General features: G+C 40.5%; 2 protein-coding genes across 5 annotated transcripts in view; both read left to right on the plus strand.

Annotated features, from left to right (window-relative positions):
* The window catches only part of clstn3 (calsyntenin 3), a 21,668-nt gene extending 10,467 nt beyond the window's left edge, over positions 1–11,201 (plus strand). For both annotated transcript variants that reach the window (XM_023426390.2, XM_087179308.1), the window contains 10 exons: positions 785–944; positions 1,822–1,881; positions 2,026–2,174; positions 3,534–3,682; positions 6,087–6,313; positions 6,479–6,640; positions 7,071–7,216; positions 7,439–7,574; positions 8,759–8,943; positions 9,027–11,201. In XM_023426390.2, coding sequence (XP_023282158.1) covers positions 785–944; positions 1,822–1,881; positions 2,026–2,174; positions 3,534–3,682; positions 6,087–6,313; positions 6,479–6,640; positions 7,071–7,216; positions 7,439–7,574; positions 8,759–8,943; positions 9,027–9,176 — 1,524 coding nt within the window. In that variant the 3' untranslated portion in view covers positions 9,177–11,201. The remainder of the gene's footprint in view (positions 1–784; positions 945–1,821; positions 1,882–2,025; positions 2,175–3,533; positions 3,683–6,086; positions 6,314–6,478; positions 6,641–7,070; positions 7,217–7,438; positions 7,575–8,758; positions 8,944–9,026) is intronic.
* A 1,476-nt stretch (positions 11,202–12,677) lies between these two features.
* On the plus strand, positions 12,678–23,623 carry pex5 (peroxisomal biogenesis factor 5). 3 transcript variants are annotated; one of them, XM_087179324.1, is made up of 17 exons: positions 12,678–12,907; positions 15,071–15,227; positions 15,396–15,434; positions 15,601–15,718; positions 15,834–15,980; positions 16,216–16,300; positions 16,824–16,914; positions 17,209–17,331; positions 18,418–18,531; positions 18,922–19,005; positions 19,344–19,463; positions 19,687–19,830; positions 20,027–20,097; positions 20,477–20,698; positions 20,805–20,970; positions 21,056–21,213; positions 22,368–23,623. In XM_087179324.1, the coding sequence occupies exons 2-17, from the start codon at positions 15,114–15,116 to the stop codon at positions 22,612–22,614; spliced, it is 2,043 nt and encodes a 680-aa protein (XP_087035450.1). In that variant the 5' UTR covers positions 12,678–12,907; positions 15,071–15,113; the 3' UTR covers positions 22,615–23,623. The 3 variants fall into 3 exon arrangements, with proteins under 3 accessions (XP_087035450.1, XP_023282163.1, XP_023282164.1); XM_023426395.2 differs by lacking the exon at positions 18,418–18,531 and having other exon boundaries at positions 12,679–12,907; XM_023426396.2 differs by lacking the exons at positions 17,209–17,331; positions 18,418–18,531 and having other exon boundaries at positions 12,680–12,907.
* The last annotated feature ends 494 nt before the right edge of the window (positions 23,624–24,117 follow it).

Here is a 24,117-nt window from a genome sequence, read left to right on the forward strand (position 1 = left end):
GGAGGGGGTGTGGGTGGGGGGGTGAAGGGGGTTTGTTTTGACTGAAGCCACTGGTCTCAGACAGATTGAGGCAGCGTGGATTAAAGGATGCTGAGCTGATACAGAGAAGATTTGTTAAATCCCTCTGTCTGACCCACGATATCTTATTACCCCGGTCTGACTTTTCTGCCCCTCTGCCCGTATAATTCCCCTGTCGCTCCTCTTTGTATTCCTATGAAACAAATATATCTATGAAACAAAACGTGCACAGGAATTTACCCTGATTAAACTTTCACCAGCGATGCTGATGTATACTACACAGATACATGTTACTTTTTAGATAAAAATTAAACATGACCAGTTTCTACCAAGGAGACATTTCCCCTCTAAACTTCTAAAAGAGGTAAAATGATCCAATATTGGCAAAAATACAAAAATGTGCCAAAAAAATAAAAAAGGCAGATTTGCCCCATTGATCATCTCATGACGTCTCAGATTTATTTCGTGACCCTTTGGAGGGGGGCAACCCCTAGGTTTGGAACCACTGCACTAAATCACCCAATTGTATCTAAAGAAGTTAAAACTAACTCACAACTAACCAACTAAAACTAACAATACTAATGTGTATAATAATATATACAATAATATGTCAGTACCAGGAGCCATTTTTCTGCAGAACTTTACTTTCAGTACGATGTACTAATACTGCTGTGCGTTCACTTAAGTATTAGTATTAGTAGTATTTTTTACTTTTCTTCCACCTCTGATATTCACAAACCCGTAAATGCTTATCTCTATCCAACAGGTGTGTGACAGTGAGTGGCATCATCTTTCACTCAGTGTCCAGTTTCCCTCAGTGACCCTGTATGTGGACGGTGTGACCTTCGACCCCGCCCTCATCCATGACAATGGAGCCATCCCCAACCCTGCCCCTCGCCAGCGGATGTTCATCGGCGCCTGCTGGGGTAAGACACTGAAATTTATGCTCAGTGAATTCACAGCTGACATACATTTCATTCCGTCTTAATGATGGATTTTGACAGAAATGAATGCAGCCAGAGAGCGAGGAATCCTGCTTTTTTTTTTTTTTTTTTGCATAAATGCCATGAGCAGTCATTGTATTTTCCTCCTGCTTTGCATTCCTCCGTCAGTGAAATGTCATTTAAATCACACTTCTCCAAAGATACTATAATGCCATTTTCGGCATAAGCAACAGCATGTTACAAACCCTCACAAGGCCTCTCAAGACAATCTGTTGAGACATTTCCTGCCTCACGCCTTTCACTCCCTCATTTCACTCAGTTATAATTTGGTTGATCTTTGTCCTTAAGGGCTAATAATATAAGTGACTTATCAATTATTCAGGACAGCAGAGCAACACAACGGGCCAGACATCTACCAGGCGCTTATGCCCGAACCACTGGTTAAAATGGGAAACTCTGGCTGCCAATTAGCACTGAGAAACACACACAGATACACACACACACACAGATACACACACACACACACACACACACACACAGACACACACACAGACACACATTCACGGTCTCTCATCTACAGTGGAAGTCGCTCTGCTGCCTGCGTGGCAGCAGCTGCTGCTAGATAATGAGGAGTTGGTGCATTTTCATCATCTACAGCTTTTTCGCTTGCATTGTCTCACTCGTACCCGCTCGTTTTATTTATTTATATATTTTTCATCCTCCCTGTCAATCAGTGGCACCTCCAGCCTTCCTCTCACTTCCTTTTCATACCTTACTACATTTGTGTCTCAGTGTCTCTCTCAGTGTTTTCTCTTCTTCTGCTGTATTCCCCTTTGACCCTCTCTGGTTTTCCCTGCAGAGCCCGAAGAGAAGCAGAAGGAGATACTAAACAACACCATCCCAGAGGCTAAAGACTCAGGTGACCTCCTTGTTTTCACTCTGTTGTCAGCACGAGGGTGTACACTTTGTCATTTTGATGTGTCATTGTCGGTGTATGTGCATATTAGAAGGGGAATGTTTTGTTTTTATATGTGTTTACACTGGGTCGTCTCTTGCTCTTTAGTGAAGTATGTTGGCGGTTACCATGGCCTGTTGTCTGGGGTGACGGTGCGTCCCGGCAGCGTGGAGCCTCACAGTGTGGTGGAGTGTCTGTACGCCTGCAGGGAGGGGCTGGACTTCGGAGACTTGGAGACTCTGGGCTCTGGCATGAAGGTAACACCTCACAGAAGTGTGTTATAGCACTTTATACAGAGAGGCCACTCAAAGGACCTTTTTACATCTGGAATGATTATACCTATAAATATACCCATAATTTGGATCTTTCATTCTCATTTGTACATTTTAAAGTCTTTACCCTCCAAAATTAAAGCACAGCTCTTCTCCAGGACACCACGCTTTATTCTCTAAACCTTTTCAACTGTCTTGCCTTCATCAGTGCCGTGTCTGAGGTTGTTTCTGGTTTACCACTCTCCATCGATCAGTCGTGTGACTTATTGATTACCACAGATGCTAAGTACAGACACAAGAGCAATATAAATGACTTTAAATTCAAAGCGTACAACATTACAACCAAGTTTTCAACATAAATATTTCAAAAACAACATTTCATGAATTATTAACCATTTTTAACAAATTTTTTACTCTTTAATTTACTTTTCAAAATGCATTATATTCAGATTTCTTACATTTCTTAATATGTGTGGACTATCTTAACAAACACATTACTAACCCTAACCCTATTCCCCTATTTTCACAAAAGCCCTGTTTTCCAGAGTAAATCTAAACCCCTGAACTCCACAAAATGGGTTCAGACTTAGCTCTTCATTTAACCCTCTTAGGCTGAAAGTATCCAATTTACAAAATCCAGAGCATCCCACCATTAAGGAGAAACCTCTATAAATCTAATTCTAGATCTCTAAAGTCTTTAACATTGCCAGTAAACCCATCATCGCTTACTCCCCACCAGCAAGTAGGTTTTTAATATATTTTTTAATATAACTTGTGAATTTTTACTGTCAAATTATCTCGAACTTGAGACTCTCTTTGGGTTGCACATAAGAACATAACAGTTTTGCCAGAAGAGATGTCACCATCTACTTTGCCTTCATCGTGTTTGATTTGTGTGCACTTCTAGGTTTCACTTGTCTGTGCAAATGTAGTTCTGGTTTCATGCTTGCAGCTTGTGGATTGTTGTAGATTAATTGCAAACACAAATTGTTGTTTAAGTTCTCGAATGTGTTTCTAACCACCTCTAGTGGTGGTTTGGGTGAGCAGATCAGATGTGTGTGTGTGTTTGAGGTATTTGTGTTTAAAGTGTCTACATTTGATCACACAGGATGAATGTCATTGCCGGGTGTCAAAATGAATACTGCTATTTCTTTGCTCCCATATCCGCTCAAAGAACGTTAACCTGTATTAGATTCAACAAGATTAACCCTTTGCCCCCTTTGTGTAATGCAAGCACAAACTGTAACGTGTCCAATTTTGTCTTGAGCCTCTGTAACATGATGCAGATTAATGTGAATGTATAAATTACTGTGGACTTTTCAAGTTTGTCCTTTTGCCTTGCAGGTTCATGTGAACCCCAGCCAGTCAGTGTTAGTGCTGGAGGGAGACGACATCGAGAGCTTTAACCGTGCAGTGCAGCAGGTCACCTACAGAAACTCTCTACGCTTCGCCACCCCTGGAGTCCGACCCCTCAAACTTACCACCTCACTCAGGTACAAAAACACACATGCACACAAAGGGATAAAGGCTCTTTTCACAAGTGCACATGGACGTCAACAACCATACAGATAAAAATCTATCACAGAGGAGCTGGAGGTATTGATTCACCACCGAGAGTAGATTTGAATGGACCAGAATGTAATACAACCACAAGACTGCAGTCACAAGCATAAACCAATATTCAGCTTTACTAGAGTATATTCATACTGTGTGTGTGTGTGTGTGTGTGTGTGTGTGTCTGTGTGTGTGTGTGTGTGTGTGTGTGTGTGTGTGTGTGTGTTTCAAATGTAACTCAAAGTAAAATGCAGGATAATAACTGCGAGCAGTAGAGAACGAGGCAGGCTGAGGGGAAGTGATGCCACACAAGAAAAAAAAAAACTGAACATCACAAATGTTACATCAGACTCTTGACAGCAGTTCACCATGTGTCTGAGAGTTGACTTTTCCTCGAGCAGTTTGTAGCAGGCAAATGAAGTGTCACTCTCAGGGCCTGTGCTCCCGCACACTCCTTCGACATTGAACTCATCAAACGTGGACCTTGCCTCAGCTGTGATAAGGACTGGTGTGACATGAAAGAAATGATTATATAGAGAACATGTCAAAGCAAGAGATAAAAGGGAATATCTTATCTCTTTGTACATTCAGAAACCAAGTAAAGTTGTCTACGACGGAGTAACCTGCAGGGGCCAAATTCTTCTCCCCTGGCTTTACAGTAACTGAGGTGGTTAAAAGATTACGTTTCAGAAACTGCTTCACTTTGAAGTGTTGAACCATTTATATCTGTTAATATCATTCACTTGTTTTCATTTCAAAACCTCCTCACATTGTCAGCATGCTTCTCTACAATTTATCATGTTTCGAACTGGTGAAATTTTCAGCTTTACCTTATAATATTGGGGATTAAACACAATTTGTATCTTCAGTTATTTACCTTTAATATCATGGTTGGCCTACCAAACACAACACTGTTCGGCTGCTGCACAATGCCTGAAAACTATCCCACATTGGTTCAGTGTGCATCCTACTGAATCACCTGGCTGTGAAATAAAAAGCACACAAACTCCGGGTCACTGCTCAGCCATGCTTAACAACTGTGAACTGGCTCTCTGGCTTTAGCAGTCACTTTTAGCTGATGAAATATTAATTCACCTCGGGAAGAACAGTCCATCGCATATACTATGTGGTATGTATAAATACTAAACCCAGCAGCCTGCCGACCAGTTGGATCTCATCAGACTCTCAGCTTGTGCAGATTTTCTTATTACTGTCTTTGGGGACTGTTGTTTTTGTCGCATGTTGATGAGATTAAAATGATTACCAGGCCACAAGTCAGTGCTGGAGGTTTTTTTTTTTCTTTTTTTTTTAACTGACTGTGTTTAAGATTCCAGGGATTCAAGGTCATGGACAGATTTTTTTCCCCCTTGGTTTTCGGTGAAGTGCACCACAGTTTTTCTTTTTTTTCTTTTTTCTTTTTTTTTTCTTCCTTCAGCGTGTTTTATTGCGTGTGTGAAGATTAGACTGATTTGAGGCCAGGAGTTACCCAGATGGCTGAACAGCAGGCCCTTCTGGAGAGGCTGATAGAAGCAGCTGCTCACTCTGATAGTGGAAATGTAACACACACACACACACATACTCTCTGCTTAATCCCTTTTCAAATATGATGCTGAATTATAGCGCAGATGAATAAATATATGTAAGCAGCCTATCATCAATCTGATTTGCTCTCCCTTTCTGGCAGGAAAATTGAATTTGTAACAGCAGAGCTGCAGTGGTTTGACATTTACTACTTTCAGCGTCACAATGGACCAAAGTTAACCACAGTCATGGTGGAATTTGTGTACTGGATTGTGAGAACATTGCACTGGATTTAGACCTTTTGGTGCACGATGACTGTGCCAACTTTCTGGACAATTTGAAAACAAGACCAAGAATCCATGCTACTGGTGCTTGGAAATGCTAACATGCTCACAGTGAGCAAAGTTGCTATGATTCACCCAGAGAAGCGAAGTAATATCTGTACCAGATATCTGGCAGTAGTTGTTGATACTTTTACTAAAAAAAAACTAAAATGTCGACCTCATAGTGGTGCCTGAGGTAAAGTCAAAGGGTCAGTAAAGCAGCATGAATGTCTGCACAAACTTTCATGGTGATCCATCCAGTAACTGCAGAGATATTTCACCCTGGACCAAAGTGATGGACCTACTGATGTTGCTATTCTTAGAGCCGTGTTGATAGCATGGGTAACAAAAACTGCAAAATTTGGTTTGGCATACACTGCAAATAGCTGAGTTATCTAACCAATGGTATTCGTTCGATCCCTTTTCATCTCTCTTTCTCACTTTGACACACACACACACACACACACACACACACACACACTTCTTTGCTCCCTGCCAGATGTTTCAACGAGGAGAGCTGCCTATCTCTCAAGCAGTTGGAGGGCTACCTGGTGGTTCTCCAGCCTGACGCCCCTCAGATCTCCCTGTCCGGGGTCGGCCCTCATCTGGCTCGTCCTGCCCCTGAGTTCGAAGGTCCCCGCGGTGTCCCCCTTTTCCCCGAGCTGCGGATCGTCTGTTCCCTGTCTCACGCTGTCAACACTGCTGCACAGGGCATGGAGGGTGGAGGTGAGTCATACATGACACAGCTCAGATTCATGCAGATTTAACTGATTTTCTGTTGACCTCCTGGCTTTACATCTGTTTATGGAAATAAATAGATTCCAGAAGATTCTCTCTGTAGTCTGCACCCATTTGTTTCTTAATGATCTTGCCCTTTCCATCATCACTTAGCTCTGATGTCCGACGCCGTGGCTCACACCTTGGACGGATGTGAGGTCCAACCACTGGGGGAGGAGCTAAACCCAGAGAGGGAAGAGCTTCTGGTGGATATGGATGTTGTGCGAGAGAGAGGACTGGAAATCATCAATACCACTGCTTATATTGCCATCACAGGTACAGCAGTTCATAAAGAAATTCTCCACCTTTTAAAAGTCATCGACTGTATTATTATTATTATCTATTTTTTACAAGGAGCTCGTCATTGAGATTAAAAAATATCACCTTTAACTGAGTCCTGCCCAGTTAAAATCTGTAAGAGAAGCAAAATACAGAAAAATAACCCAAACTGTTGGCAAAAAAAAATAGTTTTCATATAAAACTATAAAATGTTTTCTGGTCCTTCAAAACTTCTTCACTCAGTTCTTTGAAATTCAATGTAATAGATTCACAGTGACCTAAAAAATAAAAGTCATCCATTCAATACAGCCACCCAGAGCTGTCAATACGTAGCTGCAGACTACTTTTCTCTCCTCCTTATAATCTTAGTATTGACTCCCTGTCTTCGTTTTTGTTCTCTTCTCTTTTTGTTCGTCGCTCCCTTCAGGAGCCGAATCCATCTCTGTGTACGAGGACGTCCTTCGCTCAGTCCGCTACCGACTGGCCAAAGGCTCAGCCCGCTTTGAGAGGCGGTTCCGCCTGTCCTGCTCTGAGATGAATGGCAGATACACCAGCAACGAGTTGACTCTGGAGGTGAGGAGAAACATCACTCATGTACAGTAACACCTCTGGTACTGACAGTGAAGATTGAAATCCTGTAGATAAAAGCCTGGAAGTTTCTTGACCTTTGTGTGTACATGCATGAAAGCGGACCTTTGAGCTTGACTGTGTTGTTACGTATCCTTTCATAAGTGGCTGTGTTGCTGTGGAAAAAAAAACAAAACACAAACACAGTTTTCCTCCTTCCTTCATCAGGTAAACTTCCTTCACTCTCTGGACAGTCTGTACCACCCGTCCCACCTGCTGGCCTCCCAGCAGCAGTTTCTTCACCCATCCCACCACGCTGGGGAGTTGAGTGGACACACCCTGCCCAATCCACACCGCAACTCAGGTGACATTTGCCTCTCACTGGCTTCATACTTTCTGCTCTCACAAAATTTACACAGTAACATTCATTTATATACAGTATATAACACCTGTGCTCCACAATAAGACAAAAGAAAGTTATAAAATGCAGTAACATAGGTTAAACTAAAAAAACAGTAAAGTATAAACACGTACTTGGCTGAGTCATTGCTTTTTAAAGGTGTCCAGAGTGTTCACAGATCTATAATTCAAAAGGGGGAGCCTTACAAAGTTTCAGATCCATAACTTCAAAGGCACAGTCTTCTTTAGTTTTAAGCCCGGAGCAACCAACAAACTCTTATCAAAAGACCCCAGACACCTACTAGTGATAAAGGGCTGCAGCTGGTCTCTAATGTTGGTGGGAGCCTGACCATGCAGAAACTCTAAAACTAATCACAGGACCTGGACTCTGAGTTTGATGCGGAGCCAGTGTAACACACAGTGTGTGTGCCCAGTGTGGCGGACACCTCAGGTGTTTCAGTTGTGCATGAACTGCAGTGATAGAATTATCAGGTTTAATCACAGTGCCCACACAGTCTAACACCCTGGAGTTCAAGTCTGCCTTTAAGGAGATCAGCTTGGACAATTGTCACATTTTTCATACTTTCATATCCAGAGTGGGGGAAATCTTTGAGCAAAGCTGCTGATTAACCATTCATTCAGTGATTGGTTCAACATTTAAACCTGATGCAGTGTTTATATGGAAGAACTTCAGGAAGAATTTTGCATTTGAATTTTGAATTTTCTTGGACACTTAACCCCAATCACATTTATTCCCATTAAAGACATACAGCTTTAAAAAGATCACTCAAACTGGGATGAATAGTGTATTTGTTGGGGACTATTTTCAGCTGTGGATTAGTACCCATATAGGTTTGGCACAGTGTCAGTGTTCAGCGTAATGAAAGAATATGTCACCAAGTGCAACGGTGTGGCTCACTGATGTGTTTTTTATGATGATTGATATGTTTTTGGACAACAGTGGAGCTCTATGGCACAAAGACAAAAGCTACATCAGGCTTTGGATACACACATAGTGCTTGTTGGAAGGATAAATTCATTGTTGTATTTGTTGACAATAGGAAGAATATAGAATTTCATCATTATCACCCTTTAAAACTGGAGATTATTTTCTATAGGTAATTGTCTCTCTGTGTTTTTTTTTGACAGTGGTACCAGGAGCAGCCACCGTCATTATAATGGTGTGTGTGGGTTTCCTGGTTGTCATGGTGATCCTGGGCGTTTTCCGAATTCGCTCCATCCATCGCCGTGGTGAAGGTGCCAGAGGCGGGGCCAAGGAGGGCAGCAGCCAATGGGACGACTCTGCACTCACCATCATCGTCAACCCAATGGAGGTAAACACTCGACCGAAAATTGAAGGTGAGTGATGACAACTGTTCAGCTCCTGTTTTCATCCACACGTTGGTCTTTTCCGCAGTCCTATGAGTCTCGCATGGGCATCTGTGCCGAAAACGAAGGGGAGGGGGAGGAGGATGAGGAGGTAGCAGAGTCACCTGACGACGCGAGCGACGACCAGCGAATCATCATCAAGAAAGAGGGAAGAGACGGCAACGCCCGTCGCTACTGAGCCACATGTATCCCTGCACCAGTTCTCATGGAAACCACAAACCGGCTCACCAGTCACACACTTCAACACTTTTAATATCAACGACTGCTGACACCACTAGTATAAGGAATGTATGCTTACAAACACTACGCACAACACAGTCACTGTAATACTCTTGACACGCAATGCCATATGTGACCTATAGCCAACAACAGGCTGTTGTTCTCCACCTAAATGTTCAATGGCACAATGTATACAGTTAATGTAATTTAACCGCCTGAGCAAACCCCACCAGAATTGTACGTGGTGCACCAGTTCTAAATCACACGATGGTCATGTGTCTGTATAGTGTAATACTGGTTGAATGAGATTTATTTCTTTTATTTTCTTCTTTTTTAAAAAAAAAAAAAAAAAGATTGTATTCTATCTTTTGTTATCGAACACAGAATGAAATCTTTACAAAACTGAAAACTGGAACAATACACAACATGCAGGCCTTGAATAGATCTGTAGGCACAGACACAAGCCTTGATCCTGACATGTCTCTGCGCTCCCTTATTAGACTGACTCGAGAAGTCTGTGCACAAGCTCTTTTCTCCCTCTTTGCATCCTCTCTCGACACATTCCTCGACTACCGTTACCCGCAGAGTGAAGACAGTGAGGTCAGACATTATGGTCACTCTCCAGCGTATTCACAAAACCTAAAAAAAACTGATATGCTTTCAGGTATTTTTCTTTTGGTATTGTGACTACTTTAGTGCTTCAGCTCCTGACTATATTTTATCTAGGGCTGATGATAAGATTTGAGGACTATCAACCAATAAACCTCATCCTTTACACAAGTTGGTACTTCTGCAATACTCTGACAATACAAACTAAAATCCTCTTGGTGTTGAGTCCATGATATGTTAGTGAGGTTTCTGGTTCAAAGTGGGGTCTTTCAAAGTTTCAGCTTGTGCCGCTAAACGACAAAACATCACCATCTACAATAAAACTGGTGTAACCCAACCTCTGACCCCCCCCTCCCTCCCAGTGACCGCTGGAATGTCTCTAAATGACTCTCACTGCACTGTTTCACTCACTGCACACTGCTCTTACAATAACTGCAAGACATCACACGCAAACACACACACACACACACACACACACACACACACACACACACACACACACACACACACACACACTCCATAATGCTACCCCTGCTGTCTCCAGAATGTCAGCTCAGCTTGGGCAGTTTTGATTGTATTGATTGTAATGAATTTTCTGTACATACAATGATGAATATTATGATATTATTATTATTATTATTACTATTATTATTGCAGCCACTCTTTCTCTTTTTCTGCACACTTTGAGAGGGAGCAGATTATGATTTACTTTTTTTTTTTTCTCCCCATTTTCAGTAATCACCTTGACAGCATCAGAAAACAGTATAATAATAATAGTAGTAGTGATAAGGATGATAATCCCTGGCTTGATGAGTGTCTCTTAATTTGTGTGTAATAATGTTGTAATTTAAGAACTTGTCAATATCTGAATCACAGAAAAAGGAGGGCACATTGTTGTGATACTTAGATACGTCTCACTCATTTTATCTTTCACACTTCCAAATACTTTTTTTTTTTCACATTTCAAAACCTTTTTTAAATTTTTTTATTCACTTACCTCTCCATCCGATATCTTTGATTCAGTGAATGTCCAACTGTGTGCTTCTCCTCACCTCTCCCTCCCTCCCCCCTTGCCTCCTTGCCTTTTTCCTTCACTTCTCCCTCACGCTCCCTCTGTGTCTCTTGCTGTCTGTCTGTGTAGCCTATCAATGTGCAGTGCTAAACCTGTCAGTAAATAAAGCCTGTCGTTTTTTGAGTGTGATGTTAAGAAGGAATAAACATTGCATCGATTAATAACTTATATTATTACTATGTTACTATTGGAACATTATCTGTAATTATTGATACAATGACGACATGGATTATGCTGACTAATTGTTATTGAGAACTGTCAGAAAACATTACAAAATTCATAATAAAAACACTATATGACGTCTCCATGAGAAAGATTTCTTGTTAGAGTAGGGTTCATACGGCATTACTGCAGTACCACATACAGTACTTACACAGAAACTGAACCACCACATCATAGCAGCGGTGGAATACAACTGAGCATATTTACTCCTCTTTTATTAAGTCCTTTACTTGAGTTATTTCCATCTATGCTACTTTATAATTCTATTACATTTCAGTGGGAAATATTTCACTCTTCACTCTGCTTCCTTTAGCCAACAGCTGGAGTTACTAGCTACTTTCCAGTTTTTACGTATGAAGCATAACATAAAATGAAAATAATTTTTAGATTAAACTAACCAGCAGTATATAAGGTAGTTGTAGTAACTTGTAGTATTCAGTATTCAGAGTAGTGTACATGTCCTTTACTTAAGAAGATTTTACTATAGCTCCTACATCATACAAATACTCCATTACAAGTTAAAGTACTGCAATCACTATTTGAAAGTACAAAAGAATTAGCAGCAATCTGTTCAGTAACAGTAACAGTGTTATTGCTCTTAAACAGGGAGTACAAGTAAAGGGTAATTAAAAATGAAAATACTCAAGGGAATCATAAATACTTCAAGGTTTCTATGATGGCGTAAATACTTAAAGTGTCAAATGTAAAAGTACTCCCTATGCAGTGAGATGTTCCCTGTGATACATGTCATTACTTATGACTTTATTATTTATACTATGGTTAAGTAGTTTAGTCTATTGGTTCCTAACCGAGGGGTCAACATCTGAAGGACTGTGAGATAATGAATTGGTAGAAAAGAAGATGGAACAAAATTCTGCTACTCAAATTGTCATATTATTTTTTGGGTTTATCACTAATCTTTGATTTTGTTGGGTCATCTGAGAAGTAGAGGTGAAATCACTTTCTACTGGAACATATCTGTGACAACCGCACCGTTGTCACGTGTGGCTAATCTTTAACAATGTATTGTGTTTTAGCATACCATGTGATTTTTTTGTGTAAAACCTTACAAACTCATTATGTGAAAATCTTAATCTGAAAAGTATTTTGAAGCTAAAAATGTAAAATGTGCAGTGTGGTAAAATGTACAAATTTCCTTTTGAAGTGTAGTAGAATTAAAAAGTAGAATAAGGTAAATACTCATGTAAAACACAAATACTTCCAAACTGAAAGTACGGCACTTGTACCTGTCACCAATGAACCCACGAATATAATAAATATACCACTCTGGAAGGCTTTTTTTCTACAATGAGTACTTTTACATTTGATATTAGCAAATAAATACATAAATAAAACAAGTTTCTTCTCGGACAATGCTGTTTTTGCACCTTGCAACTGCACTGCCGATTTCCTGGACCCTAGTCTCCTGCGCAATAACTTTTTTTTTTCGTAAAACCTTTAATTAGCTGAAGCCAGTCTCCGTTCATTAAACTACGTTCTAATTCAAGCGCAGACATCCTCTTACGTAAAACCGTTTGAGAGTACCGAACCATCGTAACGCTACGAGACACTCCGAACGATCGGTGGAGGGTTTTGTGGGTCATGGAGGAGGAAGGTAAATAAAAGAGCAGCGCTGATAACACGCAGCGGCTGGTTTCAGACGGTTACCGGGAGGTTTGACACACTGGATGCGGGAACTTTTGTCCTGATACGGTTGTAAAATCAGACGGAGAGGGCAGACCGGAGAGGAGGGACAGTCGTTTCGGCTACAGCAGCAGCTGTCGGCGGTGAGATGAACACCATGCTACCCGTCTATTCATGCCTCTCAGTGCACATACTACAGGAATCATCTCTGCACTGGCCCTACTGTAGCTAGCTACCACCGTTAGCTACCGCTAGCTGCAGTCGCTATTGTTTAAGACAAACGGGTCATTAATATTTGATATATTTTCCTTTTAACTTGCTATTTAATGAAAAGCACGTCGGCTACACAAAAAGAAATACATTAAGTCACGCCGAGAAAGCTAATGTTGCAGTTTCTGACTGAAGCCACAGTTAGCTTCGGGCAAAAACAGTGCTAACACTGTACACTCACTGGTGCCAGTCGGTTAACTGGTCTGACATAATGACAGCAGATAGAGTTAAAAAAAACCTCTCGGTCACCACCTGGTTGCTCTGGATTGCATGCAGGTGTGCTTGCATGTAAGGCTATGACTGAATTAATTTTCACAATAAAAGCAGAAATTGTGTGATTGTGCAGAACAACAACACAACCATCCTCGAGTAATTTATGCAGTAGGTATGTGGCATGTTAGTGAGCAAGTAAATAGGTGTCACAGTGGCCTATCTGTCATAGTGTGTGTATTAATATCTTTGTCTAATCCTCTTAGGTTGACCCTAATCATCATACAGCAGCTGTTTGAATCAGACCGAATAAAATATCTTTAGACCATAAGAGCAATGGAGAGTCCACCTGTAGAATGGACTCTCTGTATTTTGTGTAGTGTTTTTAGGTGAACACTGCTATGGCAGAATAGAGTAGAGTGGAGTAGACAAGGAATTAAATTTCTATTCCTGACAGTTCATTATGGAAATTGTAACCATTACGTATTCCTCCAGGGGCTGAGAGACGTCGAGCAGGCCAGAATGTATAACAGTTTGTCATCTGTTCATCTCTGGGCCTGGATATAGGCCAGTGAGCTGAGCAGGAGGGTTTCCTCATGGACATATAATTGTTTTCAGGGTTTGCACTTAGGGAATAAATCAGTGTCATAATGATTCTTCTCTTTTTACTGTTTTGGTTTTTGAGGAAAACCAGCCAATATCATTATTACATTGATGCTGTTACATGATACCAGGGCTTGTTATAATTGAAAATATTGATATGATACCTAGAGTTTTGGTACCGATACCAAACTGTCATGGAACTTGTTCAGTACCTTATCTAATATAAATAGGTTTTTCTATAAAACCTTTTATTTTATTTAACAAATTATTCAAAATTTCCTACATTTTCAAAACAGTGGAAGAACTTGAATTGAAATTAAATATCTCATCAAGGAATCAATCATCAAGTCACAAAAGACTTTCAATAGCAGCTTTTAATACTTGACAGTTTCAGTATTTGAGTTGACAGTTTTTGATATTCTGTGTTAAGTACATATTTCAGTCAGTACCAAAGAAGTATTTTGATTCTTTACCCATCCCCATATGACATTAATTATAGCCTGTGATTTTGGTACATATCAATATTGTGATGTAGCTTCAAATGTTGTCTATTTTCTTGTTTAAAGGCTGCAATACAGTGAAAAGCTAAAATCTCTGAACTTAGTGGACTAGCTGAGTGAAATATGCAGTAAATGTCTGTGCCTGCTGGGCCATCGTATCCACATTATTTATGGGTCAACCTAAGCCAGGAAATGACTCGGAAAACAGCAGATGGAGCTTGAATTTGGTTATGTGACATGAGGCTATCTGTGCCGTGTGGATACCCTGAAGGTTTCAACTGCCTGACAGTCCTTAAAGGACTCAGAAAAATTATGTAATGTTTTTAGAATGTCGAAAAATGTACGATAATTTCACTGGATGATTTGCGTCATTCATTCTCAATTTTCCTCAAGATAAAAATCAAAACGTCTCTTGTTGACAGGGTAATTCTACAAAGGTGAGTTCAGCTGTGCAGAGTGCATCATTTTGTTTTATGTAATTTGATGTGTGGAGCCTGAACTGCTGTCATCTTCGCTTTGCAATTAAACTTTATACTGTGCGGCGCACCTTTTGGGGATCGTCTCGAATTAATCACACCATTGAGTTATCCAGTGCTGCGCTTCAGTGTGACTGTGAACAGTCCTAAAAATATGATGCCATTAACTGTCTTGAACCCAGATTGATTTATGTGCAATTGTCCAAAACAAATAATTAAGTAATGCGTCTGTTCATCCTCTTTACAGTTCTCAGGTGGTCTGATTGGGTTTGCCTCGTCCTTGTGTTGCCATGGCGATGCGGGAGTTGGTGGAGGCAGAATGTGGGGGAGCCAATCCCCTCATGAAGCTGACCAGTCACATGACCAAGGAAGGGGGGGCATGGCGGCACCGCTCAACACCTACAGTGAGTGATTTGTAGATATCCATTAGTAGTTTAGATAAATGAAATTTATCAGCTAAACAATTCTCTTCTAGGTCTGCATATTCCAGTCTAATCATGAAGTGGCTGCTTAATAGCAGACGTGGATTTGGCTGGCTGTGATATCTTTTTTTACCTTTTATTCTTTCTCAGATTCCCCCCTCTCCCATTGAAATTGCAACTGAAGAAGAGGTCAGTGCTTATGTTCCTTTCCGTATTCAGAATACCGTGTTGACTATAATACTGTATAATCTTTTGTAAAAGTTTTGCCCATACCGTTTGGAATTTCTAAATCCAGGCTCTAAAATGTAGGATAGTTTTTATTAGCTGTAGCAACATGCTTTTATTTTTGTTCCAGCTGGTGAATGAGTTCCTTCAGGCGCCCCCACGACCCCCACACACATTTGACATGGGTCAGCTGCTGGAAGAAATGCAGCAGATCGACCAGCAGAGCTACAGACAAGCTCCACAGAGAGGTATATTTTATGATTATTATTTTTCTCAACTGTTTTACATACAATGTTCTTTAGTCTTAAGCCTGTGCACAAACTGTTTTCACTATATTGTCCACTGTGTACTTTGATGTCATAGCTCCAGATGTGGCAGCGTTGGCACTCTCTGGTGACTGGGCGGCCGAGTTCCTCTCAGGTACTGACGCTGCCTCCACACCGGGGCTCATCGCTATTGGTGATGCAGCAGATGCTGATTGGACGAGGGAGTTTATCGCTGAGGCTGCAGGTAGCTTGAGTTTATTATAGTTGCTCTTTTTTCACTCTTTTATTCTTGCTTAATGTGCACTTGTTTCTGGAGTCATCATCAGTTTCTGGAGTCATCATCACTTGTTTCTGTCATATGTCATCAGCTTTAACTAACATCAGAGCAAATCTGCTTCATATAAATCCTTTTATGTTTGCATTGTATGTCATTTTTACAATGTGCCTCCCTGCTTTATTTTTTTCTCCTCCTGCTCCAGATCCTGGACGCTGGGCAGAGGAGTATCTGGAGCAGTCGGAGGAGAAGTTGTGGCTTGGAGACCTGGGAGACAAGGAAAATGAATGGTTAGAACAGGGGCTGGGTGACATGTAGAGAGTGTGTTGAAAGTATGCAGATGAAAGATGGCTTATATAAATGGTTACTTCAGGCGCACTGCAGTAAATGTGGAGCATAGGCACTAAAAGAGAAAAAGAGCACAAGTAGAAAAAGGCGGGCAGATTTTAATACATGTCTGAACCTTGATAATGTTCTTGTCTTTGTGTCTTTAGAAGTCTAATTTTTCATACTTTCAACCTTGTCTGGCCTTGTCTGATGATGTTGAACTTCTCCAACCATGAGCTCTGTTAAAAGACAATGAAGCATCTGAGCAGGAAAGCTTGTTTACAGTATATCGGCCTTACAGAAGTTTTATTATCAATATGGTGCACTAACCTCAAAAGAATTCACTTGTTCAACAGTCCAAAGCAAATCCTTGAGCTTGAATTGAGCTGTCCATACGTCATATGCAGAATTAGATACAACTCCTCCTCCTAATCTTATAACGACTCAAAGTACAATAGTCATATTTTCGTGTTGTCAACCTTACAGGACAAAGGAGTATCAACCAGGAGAGGAGCTGAGGCAGACAGCCAATGAGCTTGTCTCAAAGGTTGATGACCCCAAGTTACAAAACACAGAGGTGAGCAGTGCGTTTACTTCTTTCTGACAGTCACTGGATCCTTTTTATGTGTCATTCGTTTTTTACATATCTATCACCATATCCTTTCTCTTTTTCTTTAACATTTTTGTAGAATAGTTCCTTGGCAGCATAGTGCATTGGTAATGTTGATGTTGACTTTGGGAAGAAAGTTGTTGGGTTGGAAAGAAACTAACAGTATATTAGTATAAACCTGACCAGTTAGTAATGGTAATGGTAAATGCTTTTTTTTTGTTGTCATTTTTTTTTTTTTTTTTTTTTTCCGTTGTTGTGTAGTTCCTGCGATTCATTAGGCAGATTGGCGAGGGCAGTGTCACAGTGGAGAGCAAAACAGACAGACAGCTCACAGATAAAGCTCAGGCCGAGGAGGCTCAGAACTGGGCCTCCAACCTCAACCAGGTACGAGTCGCTGCCCACTGAGGAGGGGATGGTTGCAACTGGGAATACATTGGGGAAGCACTTTGGTTCACTTCAACACAGTATAGGCTATGCCTCGTGACTCATCATCTCAGTATCTGATGCAGAGCAACATTTTCCACACATGTAACCAAAAGCAGCCACTACAGTCCCTGTAATATGAAGCTCAAGACTGCACAGCATAGCAGATGGAATTTGTTCAGCAAAGAGAGGACTCTTCTGACTATCAGCTTCTCTTCTTATGCATTTAGTTTTTTTTAATGTGCACAGTCAAGCTCCAATCAAGCTATTTCCATCTTGACTCAGTTTTCCCTGAGGTTGTAAGTGGTTAGTTTAACTTTGCCTCATATTCAGTTCAGGCACATAAAAGGCTGATGCCAGATTTTGGATTTTAGCTACATTTTCCCACAAAATCACAATACTGTGGAAGCCAGTTTACGCCAAGAAAAGAAAACAATAAATTAGATATGAAGAAAATACAAACGCTCATGGTAGATTATGAGATGAAAATCAAAATCATTTAATAACAAGTCAGATTTTTTTTTAACTAATCAAGGAGAAATTGTGAGATATTGACTCAAAAGCCTAAAATTTGACTTAGTATCCAATAGTTTTGACCTTCTAACTCAAAAATTTTATTAATTATCTTTGACATAGTTACAAAATTTTGACTTGTTGTCTCATAATTATAATTACCAATGCGCTTATTTTTTTTTATCATGTCTAACCCGTCATCTATTTCTTTACTTCTCCTGGCAGAAAAGGGCTTCCATGTTATACTGTGCATGTGTCGCTCTCAGTCCTGTTTATGATGAATATCTGTTCACCATGGCTCCATTGCACTCAGTTGCCCTCTAACTTTGACATGTACTTTTCCCATTTTTTGACCTACCTTCGAACTCTCGGCTTGCCATTCCCTCAATTAACAACTGCCATTCATCTACTCTTCCTACTACTTAAAATTATTCCTACTCTGCCCATCCCTTCAAAAAAAAAAAAAAAACGCTCCCTCCTCCTCAAAACATTATCCCATACCCCACCGTCCCTCCTCCTCGCCTCCCGCCATAGTTCCTGATGGAGACAGGGGGAGGGAGTCTTCCCCTGGAACCCCCAGAGAGGAATGAGAAGATTGAGAAAACTAAAGCTAAACAGGCAGAGCAGTGGGCCAAGGTCATCAGGCAGGTAGGACCTCTGTGGTCGTGGCAGCGTTAGGTGTTTTATTTTCAGCTGCAGTTATAGCTGTATTTAAGTTTTGCCTTTAGTGTTGTATTTTCAGTTTTGTTCTTCGTAAAAAAAAAAGTAGGATACACTCAGCATTAAATTCTTTTGTTGCTGTTGAGTGCATTTTCCATCTGAGTAAAAACATCAGGACTTAATTAGGACGAAAGTAGGAGTAGGAGAAAATTAGCTTTTTCTGTGCTGTTTCTTCTTTCATCTTTCCCTCTTTCCATTCACTTCCCTCTATATTTTCCTGTTTTGATAAAAAACATCCTCAGCTCAAATAACAATTTTAACAGCCAGTATATGCAGATGCCAGTCAACCCCCTGTCAATGCTCTTCATTGATATTTAGGTCTCAGTGGACTCAGCTGAAGCCTGGGTGGATGAGTTCACCACATCAGGACCAGATTTCCAACAAGCCAAGGCTGCAGTGGAGGTGAGACAAGAAACAGTGACAACTCAAACTTTAAACCCAAAGATAAAGCTACTGTGTTTAACTGGGAGCAGTTGAAGCATAGAGGTTACAGGACATTGTGTCCTGGGACTTTGACGTTTGAAAACGCAATTAGCATCAAGGTGCCTTTGAAGAAGTTACTTAATCCCTTTAGAGAAAAAACAAACCATCTTTCTCTATAGAATCAGTTATTCTGCAAAACACCATGAATACACACTCATCTTTCACTTGGAAAAGTAAAGGTCAAACGTGTCTATAATACAGGATGATATATGATGTGGGGAGTGAAGTAATGATGTGTATCTCTGTCATTTTGTCAGAGTGATGTGGATTTCTGGGAGAAGCTGCAGCAGGAGTGGGAGGAGATGGCGAAGAGGGATGCAGAGAGCCATCCCTGGCTGTCTGACTTCGATCAGCTACTCAGCACTTCTTATGACAAGGTAGCTGTCAACCTGCTCAGAACAGCCATCTGCTGAGACATACTGTATGTTTATGTGTTCGAGGATTTCAGCATTTTTGCTCAGCTCTCACTCATGTCTAAAAGTATAATAGATACAGTATGTTACCGTTTTTCATGCAGCTTCCTCTGCATGATCCTCTGTTAGAGGACTACACACAGAAATACGCTCAGCAGCCCCTGTGTTTTTCTTGTGTTTGTTGCAGGGGTATCAATTTGAAGAAGACAACCCCTACTTATCCCATCCAGACCCTTTGTCAGAGGGTGTGAAGCGGATGGAGGCAGGGGACATCCCTGGTGCCGTACGGTTCTTTGAAAGTGCTGTACAGAGAGAACCAGACAACCAGCTGGTGAGACTCTGAAAGCCTGTGCTTTCATTTGCATTTTTCAGTTTTTACTTGTTCAGTCACCCTCTTCATTATTAATGCATATGTCGAAACAGTTCAATAAATCTCCTCACTTGCAATCTATTTGCATTATTACCCTGACACAAAGCAGCTGTAATGATGCTCTGGTGTGAGTGCATCTGTTTTCTCTGAATTGCAGGCATGGCAATATCTGGGAACCTGTCAGGCAGAAAACGAGCAAGAATTTGCTGCCATCAGCGCCCTCCGCAGGTCAGAAATCAGAATTGCAAAATCTTTTTAACTCAGTTAATACACCATTTGAAATAATGTGTCTGTTATTACTAGGGCAAATACACCTCCTCTGGACCTCAGGAGGCAGTATGTCTGAATGAAAATATTTTATATTGATACCTGTGTTCTGTGTGGACATTTCTTAGAAATTACAAATGATATGCAACAAGGCATGTAGTGACTGAAAATCAAGTTCCTTTTCTAGACTGGATCTACTCCTGTCATTATCTTGTTTACAGCTGTATTTTCTATTTATGTCACTCACAATTTAAATAGTAACAAAATGTTACTAAAACATTGGATAAAAACAGTCATATTAAATTCTTGCCTGATTTTTTTCGTCACCTTTTTCCATTAGATGTATAGAGCTGAAGAACGACAACCTGACTGCTCTGATGGCGTTGGCTGTCAGTTTCACTAACGAGTCGCTGCACAGGCAGGCCTGTGAGACTCTTCGTGATTGGCTAAAGCACAATCCAAAATACCGCTCTGTCTGGGAGCAGAACGAGCGTGATCGCCAAAATGATGGTGCCAGAGATAGAGAGAAAGACAGGGAGAGGTTCGGGTCACTGCTGCCAGAGTGAGTATAATTTCAGTTGTAAAACAGAAAATATAGATCCAGCATCCAGCGATTCTCAAACACTAAATACTTACCTTGTTCTGACTCTTTTTTTTCTTCCGCACAGATCTTTGTTTACTGACGTCCAGACCCTGTACCTGCGTGCAGCCAACTCTGACCCAGCCCAGGTGGACCCCCAGCTGCAGTGTGGACTGGGAGTTCTGTTCAACCTGAGCGGAGAGTACGACAAGGCGGTGGATTGTTTCAGCGCTGCTCTCTCTGTCACGCCACAGGTCAGTGTATAAGCCAGTGCTGAGATCCTGACATCTTCACCCTGTCTGTTTCTGAGCTCTCCCTCTTCTCTTCCATCTCCATCAGGACTACTTGCTGTGGAATAAGTTGGGTGCTACACTGGCCAATGGCAGCCGCTCAGAGGAGGCAGTGGCTGCCTACAGAAGAGCTCTAGAGCTGCAGCCAGGTTTCGTCCGTAGCCGCTACAACTTGGGGATCAGCTGTGTCAACTTAGGAGCGCACAGGTGAAGGAGGAATTATTTTTGTTTTTTGAATTGCAGTTTGTTTAAAAAAGTAATCATACTAAGCAAAAGTGTCATGTCTTTTATTATCAGACATGACACTAATCTAAATAACACAGCATCTACTGTATGTTAGAGCGATTACACAGATGATTTATATCCCCTTTTTTTCAAACCACCATAGACACACTGGTTAAATCTGTATTTGCGGTTGACTCGTCTTGGTGTTCACAACCTGCCTGTGACCAGGGTGGAATACATTTCTGACACTGCTTGCCTTTTTTTGTAGAAGTGAACACACTTTCCTTTAATAGAAATAGTACAACTGTGTCTACTATTATAATAATAGTAAAGGTTCAAGGGAATGTTGCAGCAAACACAGGCTAATCTTAATGTTTGTGTATGAAACGAACATTAAGTGTGCCTTATGTCAGTTTTCATAGACTAAAAGGTTGCCGTGGGTTTGATCTCTTGAAAGATGCGCCTGTTTTGATCCAGCTATTCGTCGTATATGCTGTAACACAGCGTACTCTTCTTTTTCATCTGTATCAAAATAACTTTCCTTTTCTTGTCCTACATTTCAGTGAAGAACATCGGTATTGTGTGTCTTCTGTTTTAAATTAAATAACAAAATCGTCTTGGTACATTTTGGTTTATTTTTAACTTTATTTTGACTTGATTGCGCTTTCTTTTTATATCTGGGACAATATTAGAACCTAACAAACCTTGTTGGAATACAGTTGCTTTTACTTCCACTAGATGGCGACTGTGAAATAGTTGCCAGTTTATCAGGTGCACTTTGTCAAAAAATAACTACAACAGCCCTGCAATTAATCCTATCTTCATGACAGTTGTACTGTTCAGTGTTTGTTGAGATTGTTTTTAGAGAGTTGTTAATTCAACTTTATGCTCATTTTGGAGGAAGATGTTATACTGCATTGTACTGAGATGAACATTTTGTAAAATTCAGGTCAGCACTAGCAGAATGTCTTAATTTGATAAAGTTTACTTTGACTATGATCTTATTTGGATTAAAGTAATCAAGAATTGCAACAATTTATTAGGGGTCTTAGTATAGTTAGTAACATGTTGCAACTGTTAATATGTCTGAAATGAGCTGTTCATCCTACCCTCATTTCCTTCTCTTTCATCCTCAGAGAGGCAGTGGAGCACTTCCTTGAAGCCCTGTCCTTACAGCGCCAGGCTGCTGGAGACGGAGCGAGAGCTGCCAGGGGGCCTGGAGGTGCTGTAGCAACCGTGATGTCGGACAACATCTGGTCTACCCTGCGAATGGCTCTCAGCATGATGGGGGAGAGCTCTCTGTACGCTGCTGCCGATCGCCGGGACTTGGACGCATTGCTGGCTCACTTCTGCCAGCGAGAGGTTGAAGGTGGAACTGAATGAAGACCAGCCAGGGGAGGGCTTATTGAGTGTGAATGTGCTTTGCTGGGAGGTAGATGTCTGGGTGACTGAATGAAGCTGAGAAGAATCAGAGTGGTAACGGTTGATGGAAAATGGAGATGGAAGACACTGTGAATTATCCACTATCCTAGAGACATCATCTTGTGCTTGTGTGTGTTTAAATGACTTCTATCAAATGTTGCAGTATTAGTCTACCTGGAGAGAAACAGCCAGCAGTAATACAGTCATGTCACTGTATTTTACATGTTTGACAGTGTGCTCATTTCCTGCTACTGTTTATCTGGAGAACTGGGTTTGATTTGAAATTTGTTTTCAGTGAAGAAAGTAAATGGTGAAGAACGAGTGAATCACTTCTGTATTCAGTAACCAGCAATGTGGACAGTTATGTTTATCATGACACTCAACGCTCTCATAGTCTTTCTTAACAACAGGTTGTAAATTGAACTGTATATTCACTGCGGTTATGTAAATTAAAGGTACAGTATTACCATGACATTAAAAAGAGTACTGCTTTTTATCAAAAGTGCTCTGAGGAGAAGGATTTCGCCAGTCCGGAGTACAAACACTAGTCAGAAGTGCTACAGTGGCTTGTTTTTCTGTTTTTTTTAATACCTTATTTAATTTTTTAGTAATCAAATATCAGCCAGGACAATGAACTGACAACCAGCGGGACTGTTACTATTATGATAAGGTGTGTGTATGTGTACAGTATGTATGTGTGCGTGTGTGTTTGGGGTTGGCTGGGGGATATTAATCATGCATCAGATGATAAGATCATATAATTGTAATATCATTGAGAATGATTTCTCTGGGCTCCTCTCATGCTCTTTTTCATATCGCTCTTGTAAAACAATTTGCTTCATTGTAAAATAATGCTATATGCCATATTGTGTATTGTAACATAATTGTTGCACTATAATTGTTTTCAGGTTAGTTAAATCCTGACTGCAATGTTTAATATAATATTCAGCAATAAAGCTTTGATTCCAAACGTGTTGGTGATCCTTTTTTTCTCATAGATACAGGTAAAGAATGCAGCAAGTGTTTCAAAGTTGGGACCACTTGCACTATGACTTTGAAATTCTAAGGTGCTATAGATAGTGAAAACCTGTGTTTTCAGATTTATATTGGATTTTACTTACAACTTTAGAGTTTTTACCCATTCCTTTTAGTTAGTTTGGAGTTAGACTAAGCTATTTTTACAAGGCTTTTTGCTATTTGCTTACAAGTCTCCATTAAGGAGCACCATATCAAAGTGATCAACTCTGTAAATTACTGTGTAAACTGAGGCAATAAGGGGAAAACTATAAGGAAGGAGGAAATAGATTTTTTTTTATTTTTTTTTTATTAATTCCATTTAAAATATAATTTGTCAAATTATCCTTTAAAAACAGATAAGGAAGCAGAATATTAACTGGTCATTTTATATAGCTGTTGAATATGTTTATTCAGGTTTAATGTAAATGTAATTAATTTATAAAAAAT

The sequence above is a fragment of the Seriola lalandi genome, unplaced genomic scaffold, assembly GCF_002814215.2.
Source record: "Seriola lalandi dorsalis isolate HSWRI2012SDOR001 ecotype SW California unplaced genomic scaffold, Sedor1 jcf7180002054825, whole genome shotgun sequence".
Taxonomy (NCBI): Eukaryota; Metazoa; Chordata; class Actinopteri; order Carangiformes; family Carangidae; genus Seriola; species Seriola lalandi.